Source organism: Ailuropoda melanoleuca, chromosome 16 (genome assembly GCF_002007445.2).
Source record: "Ailuropoda melanoleuca isolate Jingjing chromosome 16, ASM200744v2, whole genome shotgun sequence".
NCBI classification, from domain to species: Eukaryota; Metazoa; Chordata; class Mammalia; order Carnivora; family Ursidae; genus Ailuropoda; species Ailuropoda melanoleuca.
In genome coordinates this window covers 411,901-431,826 of record NC_048233.1, presented here as the reverse complement: position 1 = coordinate 431,826, position 19,926 = coordinate 411,901, and the positions used below count along the sequence as shown (strand labels likewise).

The 19,926-nt window shown below is 44.7% G+C and overlaps 1 protein-coding gene across 4 annotated transcripts in view; it reads right to left on the bottom strand.

Annotated features, from left to right (window-relative positions):
• The window catches only part of BID (BH3 interacting domain death agonist), a 44,685-nt gene that overhangs the window by 11,165 nt on the left and 13,594 nt on the right, over window positions 1-19,926 (bottom strand). For 3 of the 4 annotated variants that reach the window (XM_034645539.1, XM_034645540.1, XM_019807486.2), the window contains exon 2: window positions 2,551-2,626. In XM_034645539.1, the coding sequence (XP_034501430.1) occupies window positions 2,551-2,562 (12 nt within the window). In that variant the 5' untranslated portion in view covers window positions 2,563-2,626. Of the gene's footprint in view, window positions 1-2,550; window positions 2,627-5,214; window positions 5,461-19,926 lie in introns of all 4 variants that reach the window. The other variant, XM_011234189.3, reaches the window with a different exon arrangement.

The window sequence follows — 19,926 nt, the reverse complement described above, 5'->3', positions numbered from 1 at the left end:
ACGTACGGTACCAGCTGGTTAGAAAACAGGTGGACAGACATCGTTAGATGCACAGGTCAAGAACAGTCCAGAGTAAAACACGTATCAGAAAGTGGGCTCAGAGCTGACAGTATTTAATTCCAAGAACAAATAGAGTTTGTGAAAAACCAAATATGAAACTGTGAGTTTTTTTTAAAAAAAAGATTTGAGAGAGAGAGAGAATGAGTGGGAGAGGCAGAGGGAGAGGGAGAGAGAATCTCAAGCAGACTCCGCACTGAGCACGGGGCCCAACGTGGGGCTGGCTCTCACCACCTGAGCTGAGCTGGACGCTCTATTTACTCAGCCACCCAGATGCCCCCCTGTGACTCTTTCTGATCTTCTAGTGATAAAGTTGAAATGGATGCTTCAGAAGATATAAGATTTGATAGCTATTTATCCTTTTAAATCACAGGAAAAAGTATGTTAAGAGAAATGATCAAAGGGCACCTGGGCGGCTCAGTCAGTTAAGTGTCTGCCTTCGGCTCAGCCCTGCATCAGGCTCCCTGCTCAGCGGGGAGTCTGCTTCTCCCTCTCCCTCTGCCTGCCCTACTCCCACTTGTGCTCTGTTTCTTTCTGTCAAATAATAATAATAAAAAAGAATGCTAAAATGTGGATAAACAGTACCATAACAGCAAAAAACAAAACAAAACAACAAACCCAAACCAAAAATCAAACACAAGACATGATGCTACATGCAATAAGTCAGACACACAGTAGGACAAATACTGCCTGACTCCACTTCTCTGAGGGATGGCTAGTAGTCAGATTCATAGAGACGGAGAGTGGAGAGGGGACTGCAGAGATGGGGACAGGAGGATGGGAGTTAGTATTTAAAGGGGACAGAGTTTCAGTTAAACAGCTGAAAAGTTCTGGAGGTGGACGGTGGTGATGGTGTCACCACAACGTGAATGTGCTTAATGCCAGTGAATTGTGTTCTTAAAAAAAGGTTAAAATGGTAAATTTTATGCTATGTGTTCTATCACAATTTTTTAAAAACTGGAAAAACCTCAAAGGAAAAAAGTCAGAAAAATCTACAACAGGATGAAAACTGTGATGGGGGCCAAACTCTGAAATGTAGGAGGAAATTGCTCAGTGTTTCACTGTGAAGCCCAGCTTCACGGGATCCTGAGCAACTTCTGTCTTTTTCTCACCTTGAAGCTGGAAAAGAGAAAACGCTAAGAGTAATTCTGTCCCCCTTCCTCCACTGGAGAGTTTTCAGGAGAATGGACAAGGTGGACAAAAGCACTCGTGGAAGTTCAAGTGCCAAACAGCGTGACATGCAACGCTGCTCGTAATGCAGACATCTCAACGATACAGGAAAGGACACAACAGTGGCAAGTTAAAGGACAAGAATGGGGACGCCCGGCTGGCTCTGTAGGTGGAACACGCAGCTCTCGACCTTGGCATCCTGAGTTCGAGCCCCACTGGGGCGCTGGGTTTACTTAAAGAAATAAATAGGGACGCCAGGGTGGCTTGGTCGGTTAAGTGTCTGGCTCTTGATCTCAGCTCAGGTCTTCATCTCAGGGCCATGAGTTCAAGCCCTGTGGAGACTACTTAAAAAAAATTAAATAAACAAAGAAGATAAACCACAGTACAGCAGTAGACCTGCCCTACAAGAAAAACTAAGGGAAATCTTAACACATACATACATACACTTATAAGACAAGAATGGGCAGGTTTAAATGGCACCGAATGGAAGAGAATTTTGAATACTGAGAACAGACCTTTATCAGGACAAAGGCACTGCTGCAATCTCTTGGCCAGGCAGCTACCGTCTCCGCTGAGCCTACCGTGTCTCAGGCCCTCCGGCTACCAAGCTGAAACACCATGCTGTTTCCACCCTGTAGGAGGGTACTCAACCACACCTTGAGAACCTGACAGGTGTCAGGTGTTGCTATGCTTAGGGATTTAGAAACGGTGGGCCACCAAGTTCACTAACCAGCAAATCCTTAGATTTTTTGCAGATACCTCCCACAATGGCTGGTGAGCACAAAAGGCTGATGCACAGTGTGGACACAGAGGAGCCCCTGGGGCTGGGGGCCCTACAGAAGTTGGCAAGGAAGGGAAGCAGAAAGACTATACAGTAAGTAGATGAATAAAAGAGCTTTTGACTGGAGATGCCATGATTTTCTCTTCCAGCTAGTTAAATGATGAGTACAGAGAAGGCAATTTAGGTATCAGCCTGCTGAAGCCAGGGGATGGCCTACATGACCTCAGGGAGATTGCTTCCAAGAATGCTGAGAAATCATTTTACTTAGAGCTTCTAAGTGGTCCTGAATCAGAAAGTTGCCTTGTCCTTTCCGGTGAGTGGTCAGGCATAAGGGAGAGGGAAGAGGACGAGGGGACAAGACAGGTCTTTGCTGTCTTGTCTTTACTGCACTCCAGTGACTTGTGAACGTGAGGCTCCTGTCTGCAGCACCGTCAAAGACGCCGTCAGCGGGGTCCGCACTGACAGCACACACGTGAAGAACAAACTGGCTGCAGTCATGTTCGCCCCCCTCCCATTCCTCCAGGAGAAGCCCAAGGGCTGACCTTACAATCCATGGCACAGGTGGCCTGGCAGGGCTCCGATTTGCTTCCGGCTTTGTGGGTGTCCCAAGTCAGCAGCCTGGAAGAGGACACACATACACACAGGATAGGCAGCTGTTCCCTGCAGGGACACCCCCTCTGGGACCCTCAGGAGAGAATTAAGGGAGCCATCCTGGGACCTGGCTCTAAGGCGCTCTCCAGCCACAGCAGCCAAGCTCACACCTCGCCCATCCCAATCACACTCATCCAGGCTGCTCCTTTCTCAGCATGGAGCCTGGGCAGCAACCGGGTGACCAGACTCTGGAGCTTTCCTTATCATAGAAACTTGCCAAGGCACTGAGAGGTCCCCAGGGTCAGTCCTCCAACCTCAGAGTTCAGCTCTCCCACCCAGAGCCCACTGACTACAAGACCTCATTGATCAGGCAAATAGGGCAGTCTAGTTCATGAATTCTTTTTAAGCAAATACTTATATTAGCGCATTTCCTACAAGAATAAGGTTAGCCAGGGCACCTGGGTGGCACACTTGGTAAAGCGTCTGACTCTTGGTTTCAGCTCAGGTTGTGTTCTCAGGGTCATGAGACGGAGCCCCAAGTTGGCTCTGGCTCAGTGCCAAGTCGGCTTGGGTTTCCCTCTGCCCCTCCCTCCACTCCACCGTGCAAGCTCTCAAATAAATAAATAAATAAATAAAATCTTGGGAAAAATGAAGTATACGTGGAAGTTTTCAGGGACTCTCTTGTTATTACCATGACCACTAATACGACTACTACACAAGCCTTCCTTCAGCGTATAACCATCCTCAGAACATTCACATTATCTCTTTTATCCACACAACTATGCTGAGAAGTCGGTAGTATACCGTGTTGATCCTGACTTAAGGGAATGAGAGAATAAAGTTTGGGGAGTAAGAGACAGCCAGGCAGACCAGTTCTCCCCACAGGCCACATGGTTTCAATGGCATTCATACAGAAAAAGCTCTTGTAAAATGTATATAAAGAAAAAGAAGCTTTGAAAATAAAATATTTTCTTAGCATTCGGTGGCCAAGAAAGACAGAAGGAAAGAAAATGTATATTTGACAATTACACAAAAGATTAGAGCTCCTGTATGGCACATATTTCAAACTAAATAACTCATCATAAACAGCTGACCAGACAAAAGGCAACTGGGGACTGAGTTCAAAAAGATTACACTCATGAAGTGGGATAGACACAACATGAAAAGGGCGAGACCTACAGAACAGCCTCGATATAATAATGTATTTGCTTGTGTGTGTGTTTACACACAATATCAGGTAGAACCAAATGAAATGGTCATTTTATAGGGTAAACAACAATGAAATCTGGCAACTTTATCTTGGTTCTTCAATGTAGAGGAGATAAAAAAACAAGAATAGACAACCAACTCCTCTGTAGGAAGGGTGAGGCTCCCATATGCAAGTGAAAAGGAGGCCAAGACCAGCACTGGTGGAAGACATGCTTTCCGACGCCAGGGAGCCATGCACATTTGTGGGACACAATTATTCTCAGATCTGCCCATCTCCCAGTCTCAGGTGCTCCTGTTGGCCTTTGGGGGTCATGCAAAGCTAGAGGCTACCCCCCAACCCTCACACTGGGTATCTGGAAGAGCCCACCCCTACGGCTGGGTATGGTGGTCAAGAGCAAAGGACTCACGTGTATTTGGACAGGGAATCAACAAGGACGTTGCATTGTGGGCCATCTACAGGCCCTCCATAGGGCAAGAGGCAAGAGCTGGAGCCATTAACCAGATCAGGACAAAGAATGAAACAGAACATGTCCCTCAGGAAAAAGGCCAAACCATGTCCACAAGTCACTGCCAATGTAAAGGTGCAGTGAATGAACACTGGCCTTCACCTCCTTCTCTCAAGAAATAATTCACCTATGGGGCTCCTGGGTGGCTTGATTGGTTCGGTGCCCAACTCGCAGCTTCCGCTCACGTCACGGCCTCAGGGTGGTGAGATGGAGCCCCTGCTGCCAGCTCCGGGCTCAGCAGGGAGTCGGCTTGAAGGTTCTCTCCCTCTGCCCCTCCCACCACTATGCCCACGCCTGCCCGCTCCCGCTCTCTCTAAAGTAAATAAAGAAATCTTTTTTAAAGGAAAGAATTCACATAAACATTTAATTGATTTCCTCCAGACTTTGACACTGTGAAAATAAAAGGAAACACTGCTGAGAGTGGAGTCATGGCCAGCAGACGCGCTCTCAAGCCTCGACTGCTCACGAATTTTACACCCAACAGGAAGAAACAGACCTACTAGTCTGATGTTACCCTCCTTGCCTTTCACCCCAGCAACAATCCAGCCGATTGACTGGTACCAGTCAGCCAATGAGAGGCCACTATACTTACTCCAATGGGCTTTTTGCTTTTTAACAGCCCTCCCAGCTTCCCCCCTTCCTCTGGAAAGGAGCAGTCCTCTCCTTTGTTTTGTGAGCTTAGATGGTTTTGCCATAACTTGCTTGTCCTGAAGTACAGTTCTCTGCTATTCCGGGATGAACCCACTGCTGCTGGTAAAGTCAGTGGCAGTTTTATTCCCAAGGTTACCATTATTTGGTGATCGAAGTGGGGCTCACAGATGACCCCAACAGCTGTAAGGCTGGGCAGCGAACATGTGCTGGGACCATGGGGCCAGTCATGCTCACTGCTTTCTCACTGACCTTGAAGTTTGAGGGTAAGTTTTCTTCTGGATTTCGAATTCTGTGCTCGATGCTTGAGCTTTCCAGGCTTTATATGGGACCTGTTTTAAGGACTTATCCTTTCTGAGAGTACTTGTCTGGCCTTTGGTCTGACTCCTTTTTTAGGAACCGACTGTTCTGCTGGAACTGTGCTGGCCTTCAGTCTACTCCTTTGGGACCAGGCTATTCCTGTTGAAACTTTGCTGTTTAGGAACTTTTCTTTTTGCTCTAGGAAAACAAACAAAAAACACCTAAGAAATGGGATCCCAGTCATACAAATGCCCCCCCCCTTCTCATGTACATTTCTAACTAAATGGACTTAACTAAAAATAATTTAGAATGTCAGTGGCCATTATGAGGCACTTTTTCTCCCCAAACTTGTTTTACTCTAAATTAGAAAGCTGTGGCCCCTAAAAAAGGGGAAAAAACTGAATGGGATGTCTATTTTAATCAGTACCTTGAGGCTCCCAAATGTCAGGATTCTAGGTTTGCCTCTGCAAAATACTACTTTGAAATTAACTGAGGCAAACAGCTGAAAGAAGTCAAAATTGCTTCTGAAGCCTCCCACCCATCCCCATCCTCTCCCTTGTTTCCAGACGGGAGGCAGCTACCTGTGCTCAGGCCCCAGCTCCAGTGCAATTTTCCTCTATTCTTTCTGCCAAACTTCACTTTTCCTCCAAACCTCTCCCCACTGTCTCCTCTCTTCAACCTATTCAACCTTGCCCCTTTAAAGTTTAGTCTTCTGAGGATCTCAATAAACCCCAAGTTTCTTATGTTTCTTGGACTAAGGCCAAACTGCCAGCCATAGTTATCAGTTTCCTAAAGTAACTGAAGGTCCTATAGGTTGCTAAAGAATTTAACATATTCAACCTTATCAACCTGGTTTCTCAGATTTTTATTAATTAGTCCACATGCTCCTTGGTGAGGGCCAGGCCAAACATTGGATGAAACTAGCCCAATGGGAACATCCCGAAGGGGATTTAGATCACCAAACCCCTCACTTTTGGCAAGGTGCTAGAACAAATTGGGAAATGTTCAAGAGCAATTACAGTAGCTTTTCCTAAGCCTGCTGATAGGAGTAAAGTTCAGGTTTGCGCACAAAGCCTGATGAACCTGTTCATGACTATTACAGTCAAGTCCAAAATGGGTTGTTTTTTTTAAGATTTAATTATTTGACGGGGGGGGCAGCAGGGAGAGGGAGCAGCAGGCTCCCCACTGTGCAGGGACCCCAATGTGGGGCTCGATCAGAACCCTGGGATCAGAACCTGAGCCAAAGGCAGACTCCTAACCAACTGAGCCATCCAGACGCCCTCCAGAATGTTTTTAAAGAAAGTTCTGGTCTTTAGATGTGAATCCATCTGGGTAGCATTTAATTCTGTTAATGGGCTAGTTTTTCTCCTTTAGCTAAAAAGGACCAGGATGGAATGGGAAATTGTGTCCACTCCAGATTTAACTTGCCAGAGCAGCTGGCTCGCATCCAAGTAAGTAACCTAAAAGAAAGACCGCTAAGATTCTTAATTTTCAACTTTGGCAAATGAAGGCTCCTAACAAAGCAAAAACCTCCTAGTTTCTGCTATTATTGCAAAGAGCCAGGATACAGGAAAAAAGATTGTTACAAACTTAAGCACTTCAGGAGCCTTTAACCCCACAGCCAGCCTTTCCGGGATCCCACTTCCCAATGATGAGGCTCCAAGGAACTACAGGGGCTTTTCCCAATCCTCACTCTCAACTGGCTTGGAGAAACCACTCTCCAGATCAGGATTAATCTCTTTGTCCGTACTGACATCACAGCTATACTCTTTGTCCGTACTGACATCACAGCTGAGAGTACTAAAGGCTATAACGTAGCCTCCACTGCCGAGTACTAAAACAGCTCAAATAGTAGGGGTCTCAAAAACCTCAACACGTTCCTGTCTCTGAACCTATTCCCTTTGTGTAGACCCTTTCAGAGATATATACATTTTCTCCTTCGTTCTTCCACCGCTATGCATTTGCTGGGCTGAGATTTTTTTAGAAAAGTATCAGGCTGGAATTTCTTTCTCCCCAAAGGGGTAAATAATTCTAGAATTTGTTGGTAGTAACCAAAACAGCCAACCAGAAAAATCAGATGAGCTTTTGACATCTTTATGTGTTCCTTCCTGATGGCGCTATAGCCGAGTCTGGAGGCACTGATTATTTACTCTGACTGGCTCAGTTACTTCTCTCTTTATGGGCAAAACCTTCAACCGATGATAACTGGCAGAATCCACAGTGCACCTCCCATTGGGATTCAAAGAAATCTCTCAAAACCTCTCCTCAGCGTTAATCAACACCGTATAAACAAAGCACTTCACCCAAGCACTTCAAGGCATTAAGCCCTAACAGAAGGTTACAAGGCTCAGGCCTCATTACTTCCTACACTAGTCCCTGGAATGCTCCTGTTTTACCTGTAAGAAAACCCAGTGGCCAAGAATGGACCTCTGAGCAACAAATAACACTGCTATCCCAGGGCACCCTGCTGTCCCTAACTCCCATATGCTACTGAGATTCACTTCCACTGAAAGCAGATTCTTTTCACTGGAATTCATCTATATAGGGCATTCTTTTTTTTTTTTTTTTAAGATTTTATTTATTTATTTGACAGAGAGAGAGGCAGTGAGAGAGGGAAGACAACAAGCAGGGGGAGTGTGAGAGGGAGAAACAGGCCTCCCGCTGAGCAGGGAGCCTGATGCGGGGCTCGATCCCAGAACGCTGGGATCATGACCTGAGCCTGACCTGAGCCGCAGGCGGACGCTTAACGACTTAGCCACCCAGGCACCACTCTATAGGGCATTCTTAGTATTCCTGTTGATAAAGAGGAAAATGGTAAATGCCATGCTGGGTATGCTACTGCATGCAAGTCCTTCTGTGGACAATGAGCAGCACTTTCACCCCTGGCTGTGTCAGCCCAACGGGCAGCTACACGCCCTCACTCAAGCCGGTTCCTTAGCAAAGGGCAAAACGGCAAACATTTATACCGATAGTCCATATGCCTTTGGTGAGCTCATGACTTTGGAATAGTATGAAAACAAGGAGGTATCCTTGCCTCCAATGGGGATACAATTTTAAAAGGCTCCTATGTCCTTAATTTACCAGATGCCATACTTTTACTGGCTGCTCTGGCTGTTAAGTTTCATGGGCATTCCAGACTCAATTCCCTAGAATTCAAAGGCAACGACCTTGCTGACAGTTTCACAAAAAAACAAAACCAAAAACCACACTTTCAAGGGAACCAGTAGCCAAACCTCTGTCATGTTCCAAAGGGATGTTCTCACCAATGATAATTTGGAAAAACTGACCAGAGAGACCCAATTGACCCGAGAGGAAAAAACAATATTAGAAATGTAATAATTGTTCAATGGTTTGATAAAAAGAGAACTCTGGTTTGGACCAAGTAACAATCCAGCCCTACCAGAAATTCTAAAGTTTTTGCTATTTACCACTGTACATGCATTAAACAGTTGATCTACTGACAAACTGACAGCATTCATGAACGAGTACCAGTGGGGAAATACTAATAAGGCCACAAAAACTGTCCACCTCACTTGTCCACCCATCCAAAGTACAATCCAGAGAAAGCTATTCAGATAAATGGATTTTATATAGTTTCCCCATCTCATGGATGTTGGGGATAAATGTTTTAGTCATGGCTTGTGTTTTCCCACTGACCAAAGCTTTCCCTTTTACACTGGCAAATGCTTCTCCTGTGGCTAAAATTCTGTTAGAAAAAGATTATCCCCAGGGCGCCTGGGTGGTGCAGTCAGTTAAGCATCCAATTCTTGGATTCTGCTCAGGTCATGATCTCAAGGTCTTGGCACTGAGCCCCGCATCAGGCTCCACACTCAGCATGGAGTCTGCTTGAGATTCTCTCCCTCTGCCCCTCCCTCTGCTTGTGCTTTCTCTCTCAAATAAACAAATCAAAGAAATCTTTAAAAAAAAAAAAAGAAGAAGAAGAAAAGATTATCCCTATCTGAGGACCCTCTCAAACTTCAAAGTGAAGAGGAAACCCATTTTACTAACCAGGGACTTCGACAAGTCTGTGCTGTTTAATTGGTTCTATACTTTCATTGTCCATACCTCCTCTACTCCTCAGCGTTAGTCAAATACACTAACAGCAGTATTAGGACTCAGCTGGCAAAATGTGTGGAGACCCTCCAAATACGGTAGCTGCAAGCACCGCCACCAGTCCTTCCAAATCCCAGATCTGCCTTATGGGAAAGCATAGTCTGTCACCCTTTGAGATCCTCATAGGACATCCAACGTACTTGGCCCCTGCCTCCTCTGACCCTTGATAAAAGGAGAACTACTTCAAAATTGTAAAGGTCTAATTGCTTCTATTAAAAATAACCATGCTTTGGTAGCTCAGTCTTCTCACAGTGCGCTCCCAGGAGATGACAACCTTGAGCATCACGTCTTGCAACATGGAGATTTCATCTATCGGAAAAGACACCTCCAGAAAGACTCGACCTTGTCAGAGACTGCTAACCAACTCTTAAGCCATCAAACTCCAGGGAAAAGACTCTTGGATTCACACAACACCTCTAAAGAAAGCACCAGACCCTGGCTAGACCTGCACACCCCCTGCTGACCTGGAAGGAAAGGTCTGGAATTGAAGCAGGCACCACCAGGTGAGACAGCTTTCTAAGAGGTCTGGAGCAGGCCTGTACGCCTTTTTCTCACTACTGCTTCTCTCTTCTTCGTGGAAACATGATGTCCTTACCTGCAAAAGGGGGAAACCTCTTCCTTTGATTATGGCCTTTTGGAAACAACCTCATCATGATTCTGGGACTCATTCTCACTTGCCTTTTCTGAAGGGTTAAGGAGATTCAGAAGTCACAAAAGCCTTCTTTCATCTAAACTATTAACTGACTCTGGATTCTTATCCAAATTAATGATCTCTGAATTTGCAACTTCACAGGCTTTATTATCAATAAAACATCTGGTTCCATACGGCTCTTTTGAGATAGAACAATACTGATTTAAAACCTTGCTTAAGTTTTGCTGTTCTGCAAAAAGTCCAAGAGCTATGGCTGCATTTTTCCACTTGCACTGAACCTGATGTGCTCAGTTATGTCTTTCAGCTTGCTCTTGCTGTATCCAGTATTGTCCTTTCCTGGACCCTTTACATAAAGCAGAGACTTCCAGGAGGCGTGCTTTTGTAGGGAGAACATTTCTCCCTCAAACCAGAATTAAGTGCCAATAAATATTTCAGCTGGCTGCTTTCAGAGTTAGAGTCCTGGCTTAGAACCATCATGTAATTTGGAATTCATGTTACTTCTTTAAGCAGAAATCAAAACTGAATTATTTTAAGCTTTGTATTTTGTTGTCTGTCAAACTTTCTAAAAACTATGTACCCAATAACACGGTGCTTCAGGATGACCTCCAATGCTTACATTTTGATAAATATAGACTATAGGTGGGAAGTGCCAGGGAGTTCTCTCTTCTAACCCTCCTTGTTATCCAGTGTGGCCTTAAGTGGTTTTCAACTGCTTTGTACTCCCCCCCAAGTAGGACACGACAAGCAAGGAAGGTCCTTCTTGGCACTGAGGAACAAAACCACTACATATGGAAAACCTGACTTTTGATCGGCAATGCTTTCAAAACAGATCTTGATCAAAAGGGAGAAATGTGAAAATTAATAAAAAGAAGCCTTGGTTAAAATGGAGTCGGGAAGCCAGCAGGGGGCGCTCCCACACCCCTGCCAGTAGATACTGAACTACCACCGCAGAAGGAAGGTAGGCCTCCCCCCACAGCCCCGCCCATGAGAGCGGGTCACAGCTCAGCCAATGAAAGTCACTATACTTCAAACTCCCAGTTACACCCAATGAAATTTTGTTTCTAACAGCCCTCCCAGCTTCTCCCAAAGCTCCATAAAAGAGTGTTCCTCTCCTCTGTTCTAGGGACTTGCCTATGGCTTTGGTATGGCTAGCTTGTCCCAAATTGCAATTCTTTCTTTGCTATTGCTGAATAAACCTATTTTTGCCGGTAAATATAACTGGCAGTCTTATTTTTAAGGTTAACAATATACACATCCACATCCTCAGGTAGACTGTCGCCTTCTTTTGAATTGTGATTATATTTCCCCTTCAATAGGTATTTTTCAAAAAACGTTTTATTTTGCAGAGGTTTGTTCTCAACCAGGAACGACTTCACCCCCCCAAGGAACATGTGGCAGTGTCTGGAGACATTTCTGGTTGTCTGGGGGAGTGCGCTGCTGGCATCCAGCGGCACGCTGCTCAGCGTTGTCCAGAGCAACAGGGCAGGCCCCAGAACAAAGAATTCTCTAGCCCAAAGTATCAACAGTGCTGAGGCTGAAAACCCTGTTCTACTGTACAATTAATGAGATACAATCAATGCCTTATTGGACATTTATAGTTTCCATTTTTTCACCATAAAAACTGGACTATGATGAATACCCTGGTGTGGTGTTTTCCTACTAAGTTCAGAATCAAAGGAGATAATAGGCGTGAAAATTCAGCGTACACCCAGGCCTCACGGTGGTCAGAGACAACAGGGACTGTAGCTCAGGTGGGCTGTGCCCAGGTCACACAGGCCTTCGGGTCACTGCCACAGTACCCCATGGACATGTGGCCCAATGGAGGTCTTTAGGAAAGGGGGCTGCACTCCCACGCCTGGCTGAGCAGGGCCTCAGGGGAGGCATAAACCTTCAGGGCAGAGTATCTGCCTGCATCTGGTTTACCTCTGGCTTCACTGCTTTGTTACTCAAGAAGAAGAAACTCAATGAGTCAACTGTCAGCTGTGAGCAGGACCAGGCGTCCAGGAGTGAAGACCCACTGAAAACCTCAAAGGCTCCGTGTCAACAATGGCTCCATCCCTGAACCCCAATTCCTTAGAAAAGCTGCCAGCAAGAAGGAAAATCCATGCAGCCAAGAACTGATGTCCTCTCCTTTCTGAGATTGAGTGGGAAAATGACGAGATAGATGGGAACGGGAAACAGTAAGCCACTGGCTTCCCTCTGGACAAGGCTTTCCAGTTACCTAGCATGTTCACAGCCAGGATTTCACCAGTCCCGAGACACACCTGTGATGGACACAGCCTGGGACTTGAGATTCTGCATGGCTGGTCTCTAGGAGACCCTTACTCCCCCACCATTATGAGTCTAGGATTCTGAAGTGCAGGAAAGGCAAATATTATTACTCATACAAGACCCCAGTAGCCACCATGTACTGACAACATCTGAACACACCAGCCACAGTGCCAGGCTCACCTCTGCTTGTGGCTTCTATTCTTCATGACATCCCTGTAAACAAAAGAAGGCACTTCCACCCCAATTTTCTGAGTCAAGGATGAGACCGGAGGCTGCCCAGTGAGGGTAGGGAACACCTCAACACCTGCAGAGTTGCCCAAGCTGGGGGGGTGGGGCAAGTTGGTGCCCACCTCTGGGCCTGTTTTCCACGAGTAACATAAGCAGACAGTGGATATCTGGTATGTGTCTACTCAGACTCCAGTCCCCTTTCCTGAGGCCTGAGACCCCCATCCTGGATGCCAAATGTCCCTGTATTAACCGAAAACCCCAAAGTTCACCAAAAAACAGCCCAACACCATCCCATAAAGTCAGTCAATTTGGGCAGCTTGGGCCAAAATGAGGCAGGAGCAAATATACACAAGTGCCCAGAAGGACAAAGGTTTTATGAGGACAAAACCTTGGCAGGGCAGGCCTCTCCTTCCCGACATAGATTCACCTATGTCCCCCCCCACCATACTCACCTCCTAACCAACCACCAAGCAGACCTCACAGTCACTCAACGTTGCACAGGGGGGCATGCTGCGGTTATGCTGGGAGAACCCAACTCTGCGTGACCCCAGCCCATCAACTTGACCAGCTGTGTGACTGTGAGTATGGCTGTCATCAATCAACAACCCAGACTGAACTCATTCAACGTGCAGGCATGGTGCATGCAGCTGGAAGAACAATGGTAAAAATGACCCATGGTGGGGGGGGGCCTGCTTCTCCCTCTCCACCACCTGTGCTTTCTCGCGTGCTCACTCTCTCAAATTAATAAAATCTTAAAAAAAAAAAAAGACCCATAGGAAAAGATATCTCTTTATATACAGTTGACCCTTGAAAACAGGGGCTTAAACTTCATAGGTCCACTTATACACAGATTTTTTTACAGTATAGTACTGTAAATGTATTTTCCTTATGATTTTCTCAATAACATTTCCCTTTCTCTAGCTTGATTTTTTTTAAAGATTTTATTTATTCATTTGAGAGAGACAGAGACAGAACGCAGCAGAGGGAGAAGCAGACTCCCTGCTGAGCCAGGAGCCAGACGTGGGGCTCAATTCCAGGACCTGGAGATCGTGACCTAAGCCAAAGGCAGATGCTTAACCACCTGAGCCACCCAGTCGCCCCTCTCTAGCTTACTTTATTTTAAGAATACAGCCTATAATACATACAACATACAAGATATGTTAATTGACCGTTTGTGTTATCAGTAAGGCCTCTTGTCAACAGTAGGCTGTTAGCAGTTAAGTTACTGAGGAGTCAAAAGTCCTATGTAGATTTCTGACCGTGGGGCTGGAAGTGGGGGAGTCAGGACCTCTACCCCTATGTTGTTCAAAGGTCAACTGTGTGAAATGTTCACCTTAAAAAAAAATTAAACCGTTAAGGCAAAACTATAGGCAAGTCCTCGGCAAGGAGAACACTTGGAGAGGAAAGGCGGAAGCCTGGAGGGCAGTTACAAACAAAAAGTCCACAGGAGTAAACTGGGGGCTCCAAGTATAGTGGCTTCTCACTGGCTGAGCTAGGACAGTCTCTCATTGACTGGGCTCGTTTGTCCTCTCATCCGTCCTCCTGCTGGGGCAGCAGCCTGGGGGGCTTGCAAGGTACCCTCTCTTCCTATTAGGTCTGCACGTAAGGGGGGACAAAAGCGCCCCTTGCTGGCCTCCTGACTCCATGTTAGTGAGGTTTTCCTTTATTTTTCACTCTGTGTATCTTATATATCTGATAACATAAAGTTAATTAACACATACTTTGCATGTTATATGTATGATATGTTGTATTCCTTTAATAAAGTAAGCAAGGTGGGGCCTGGGTGGCTTAGTCGGTTAAGCGTCCAAACTCGATTTCAGCTCAGGTCATGATATCAGGGTTGAGAGGTTGAGATCGAGACCCACATCGGGCTCTGTGCTGAGCATGGAGTCCGCCTGAGATTCTCTCTCTCCTCTCCCTCTGCCCCTCACCCTGCTCTCAATCTCTTATTTTAAAATAAACCTTTTAAAAAATTTAAAAATTAAAGCTAGGAAAAAAGAAAATGTCATTAAGAAAATCATCAGGAAGATACACTTAAAAGTACTGCACTGTACTTACCAATGCCTAAGTTTATATATGGAGAAAAATCTGCACATAAGTGGACCTGCACAATTCAAACCCGTGTTGTTCAGAGGTCAGCTGTATATCTACGAAAATACACTTTTATGTTTTCCCCATAAAATACAAAAATCTATAAAAATATAGATATTTTTATGTTTTCCCCAGACTGGGGATCCAGAAGAGAAACTGCTATCTGGAAAAGACGGGCAGGAGGGGAGTTCACTTTTCTGGGCCTTGGTGTCCTCCTCAGAAAAACGGGTTTGGAGAACGTGGATTTCCTTTTACTCTTCCTTCTTAAATGAACACATATCAGAGATTTTATTTAACTCATTTAATGGGGGACACCGTAAAATGTTAAAACCACTCAAAGGAATCAAAGATCTATAGCCACAGGCAATGGGAAAGCTGAAATGAATTTACACACACACCCCAAACTTGTCAATATCCACAAGCTATTCCACTGGACAGCTCATTTGCATTTCTATGAACAATCATTTGCATTAGTATCAGTTTTCTGCAACTTACAAAGATGTAAAATAACCCAAAGGCAATAAAAGGCAAAGAAAACCTTAAAGGGTATACTAGCCAGAACATCCAGGTTGGGTTTTTTATATCCCATTTCAAAGTCTTTCACAATTTTTCCTGACAGTCTTCCTGCCTATGATAATCATCTCAAAGATTAATTCTTTGACATAAATAAGGGCTGGTCTCATTCCACCACCCGATAATTTACATCAGTGCAGCAAGAGTGTTCATTAACCAGTTAAACCTCTAAAAGTTTCTTTTGCAAATTTAGAGCTACGAAATATTGAACTACTAGGGCCACAAAATCAACTTCTGAACGGAGACTTTCATAAGGAATCTCGGACTAGACCTTTAAACACCTTATTATTTGAGACTCGAGGGCAGGAACCCAAGCCTAAGCAATTCCAGTAGGTTACACTGGCAGTTCCTATAAATGTGAGTGAATTCCTCTATGGAAATAAAGGAAGCGCAACCAACTGGGAACAAAAGCTATTTATCCAGACACTTGCATCTGGCAGATTCTCAAAGGCAGGCAGAGTGGGGAAGACTTACAGTGAAGAAAAGGAAGGGGCTTCCTATGTGCCCCAGCTGGAGGCTGGTGGCACCCGAGGTGACCTGTTGGTTAGGGGTGCATTTGTGGCTTTTTCTGGATGATGCTAAGTTGGAAGCAGGGACAAACAGTAGGAAACCAGTTATTAATGAAGGCCATTAGGGGCCCATCGTTACAGCAGTTATTTTTAGCTCTCTGGATTGTCACCAGAGACAGATGTCTGATTTCCAGCAGCAGCCTGCCCTCCTGCACTAGTCAGTTGGTAAGGAGAGGTTAGTTTCCTGGGTAGGTTGCTGCAGGTGGTGGGTTCTGCTTTTACGGGCGGTCTGGCCACTGTCCACTTGTATAGTCAACTGCCTCTTATTCAGGACCACCAAGTATCTTAAATTCCCTGGCCTGTCAGGAAGTGACCTTCCTAAGCCCCTGTATGGCTAGGGCCCTATGAGCCCGGGGCCAGGCAGGGTTCCCGGCAAGGCTTTGTAGGCACTGGCTCCATAAAGTGAAAAGTGGTTTGTCATAGCAGATTACATGGACACCATGCAGAAATACAACATTCCAAGTAAGGTCCTGGTTACACTTATCAGCTTGTCCAATTATATCCTGGTTTAAAAAAAGCACAGTATGGCAGTTTTGAGACCAGACGCTTGGTTTCAGGCCAGCTCCATGTTCTGTTATGCTCCCTAACTGTTTCATGCATGATCAGTCATTAACTTTGCCTTTTTACCCCTACTCCCTGTTTACTCATTGACTGTAGAAACCTAATGGGGTGGCGGGGGTGGGGGGACGCCTGAGTGGCTCAGTTGGTTAAGCATCTGCCTTTGGCTCAGGTCCTGATCCCAACGTCCTGGGACTGAGTCCGGCATTGGGCTCCTTGCTCAGCAGGACCCTGCTTCTCCCTCTGCCTCCTCCTGCTGCTCCCCCTGCTTGTACACACGCACGCGCTCTCTAATAAATAAATAAAATTAAAATTAAATAAACCTAGTGGAGACTGGATGGTAATATCTCTCTTAATGTACCAGGTCCCAAAGAGTGCCTCCATGTTTGGAAGAATGCTTACTTCCAGGTTGTTGAGCCCCACCCTCTGAAGGTTTCAAGAAAGCCCTTACTCTCCTCTCAAATATATAGGCTGTCCCTAGACTCAAAAGGGCAACTCAGCTTTGGAAACGATCCCTGATTTCTCATTGGACTGCCCTTCTGATAATAAAGCTTTCTTTGCTCCACAGCCAGTATCTCAGACATTAGATTACTGTGTACAGAGACAAGTCTGAGTTTGGTAACAGTTTCTCAAAAAATTATACAAAGAATTACCCTATGATTTAATTTATATTATGTTATTCTGCTTCTGGGTATATACACAAAAGAATTGAAAACGGTGATTCAAACATATTCAAAGCCGCGTTCCAGCAGCACTATTCACAAAAGCTGTGCAAATGCCCACAGATAGGTGAATGGATAAACGAAACCTGGTGTTATCCATACAGTTGAATATTAATGCAGCTTCAAAAAGGAAGAACAGGGGTGCCTGGGTCCCTGTCGGTTAAGTGTCTGCCTTCAGCTCAGGTCATGATCCTAGGGTCTTGGGATTGAGCCCTGCATCGGGCTCTCTGCTCAGTGGGGAGTCTGCTTGTCCCTCTGCTTCTGCTGCTCCCCCCCACCCCGCCCCACTCATGCTTGCTCAAATGCTCTTTCTCAAATAAATAAATAAAATCTTTACCAAAAAGAAAAAAAAAAAAGAACGAACATTCTGACACACAACATGGATGAACCTTGAGGACATGCCAAGTGAGATAAGCCAGATACAAAAGGGCAGATATTATATAATTTCACTTATATGAGGTGCCCAGAGTAGTCACATTCACAGACAGAAAGTAGAATGGTGGTTGCCAGGGGCTTGGAGGAGGAGAAAATGGGGAGTCACTATTTAAGGGGTACAAAATTTCAGCTGAGAAGATGAAAAAATTCTACTACATGGGTAGTGGTGACGGTTGCATGATGTAAATGTACTTAATGTCACTGAACTACACATTTGAAAATGGTTAAAATGGGGAACACCTGGATGGCTGGCATTAAGCGTCTGCCTCTGGCTCAGGTCATGATCCCAGGGTCCTGGGATCGAGTCCCATGTCAGGCTCCCTGCTCAGCAGGGAGCCTGCTTCTCTCTCTGCTGCTCCCCCTGCTTGTGCTCTCTCTCTTTCTCCCTCAAATAAATAAATAAAATCTTAAAAAAAAGAAAATGGTTAAAATGGTAAATTTTATGTTATGTGTATTTTACCACACACCAAAAAAAGAATGAAATTCTGGCACAGGTTCCCACACGGATAAACTCTGAAGACATAACACGAATAAAACAAGCCAGGCACAAAAGCAAATACACTGTACAATTCCACTCACCTGAGGAATTATTCCTGTTGTTTTAGAGAATTACCAATTCCTTATTAATCCCACTGAACTGTATACTTAAAATGGTTCAAATGGTAAATTTTATGTCATATCTGTTTTACTATAAATTTTTTTAAGATTTTAAGTCATCTCTCCACCCAACGTGCAACTCGAACTTACAACCCTTAGACCAAGAGTTGCATGCTCTACCAACTGAGACCACCAGATATCCCACCACAGATTTCTTAAAATGGACAGATTCTTCTTAGTGAACCTATGCAAATATCACCACACAAAATAGGGAGACTTCACAGGAATTCCATGGCGGGGTCAAGGGGTCGGTAAGTGAGGTGGGGAAGAAGGAGCTCAGCAGAGGACTAGGTATCATTTTTAAATGTTTCATTTCCCAAAGCAGAGTCTACTAAATTGTTATGGGTTACAGACAGTACAGGCAGCTTCAGAAGGAGTTTCCTCATGTATCTAGAAAATGGAAATGAAAACCTCAGCAATATTCCAAGCAAAGCCCCACAGCACAGTTTCCCCCCTGGGTTTGTTATGTCATGTAGAAATCATGTTCGGGATAAAAGGTATCCAAATCAGCAAAGAAGAAGTCAAGCTGTCTCTCTTCGCAGATGACATGATACTTTATATGGAAAACCCAAAAGACTCCACCCCCAAACTACTAGAAGTTATAGAGCAATTCAGTAATGTGGCGGGATACAAAATCAATGCTCAGAAATCAGTTGCATTTCTATACACGAATAATGAGACTGAAGAAAGAGAAATTAGGGAATCCATACCATTTACAATAGCACCAAAAATCATACTTTACCTTGGAATTAACTTAACCAGAGACGTAAAGGATCTATATTCTAGAAACTACAAATCACTCTTGAAAGACATTGAGGAAGACATAAAAAGATGGAAAAATATTCCATGCTCATGGATTGGAAGAATTAACATAGCTAAAATGTCCATGCTACTCAGAGCAATCTACAATTTCAATGTTATCCCGATCAAAATACCAATGACATTTTTCAAAGAACTGGAACAAACAGCCCTTAAATTTGTGTGGAACCAGAAAAGGCCCCGAATCTCCAAGGAATTGTTGAAAAGGAAAAACAAAGCTAGGGGCATCACAATGCTGGATTTCGAGCTGTACTACAAAGCTGTGATCACAAAGACAGCATGGTACTGGCACAAAAACAGACACATAGACCAATGGAACAGAACAGAAAACCCAGAAACGGACCCTCGACTCTTTGGGCAACTAATCTTTGATAAAACAGGAAAAAACATCCGGTGGAAAAAAGGTAGTCTCTTCAATAAATGGTGCTGGGAAAATTGGACAGCTACATGCAAAAGAATGAAACTTGACCACTCTCTCACACCATACACAAAGATAAACTCTGAATGGATGCAAGACCTCGATGTGAGACAGGAATCCATCAAAATCCTAGAGGAGAACATAGGCAGCAACCTCTACGACATCGGCCACAGCAACCTTTTTCATGACACATCTCCAAAGGCAAGAGAAACAAAAGATAAAATGAACTTGTGGGACTTCATCAAGATAAAAAGCTTCTGCACAGCCAAGGAAACAGTCAAAAAAACTAAGAGGCAGCCCACGGAATGGGAGAATATATTTGCAAATGACACTACAGATAAAAGACTGGTATCCAAGATCTACAAAGAACTTCTCAAACTCAATACACGAGAAACAAATAAACAAATCATAAAATGGGCAGAAGATATGAACAGACACTTTTCCAATGAAGACATCCAAATGGCTAACAGACACATGAAAAAATGTTCAAAATCATTAGCCATCAGGGAAATTCAAATCAAAACCACACTGAGATACCACCTTACGCCAGTTAGAATG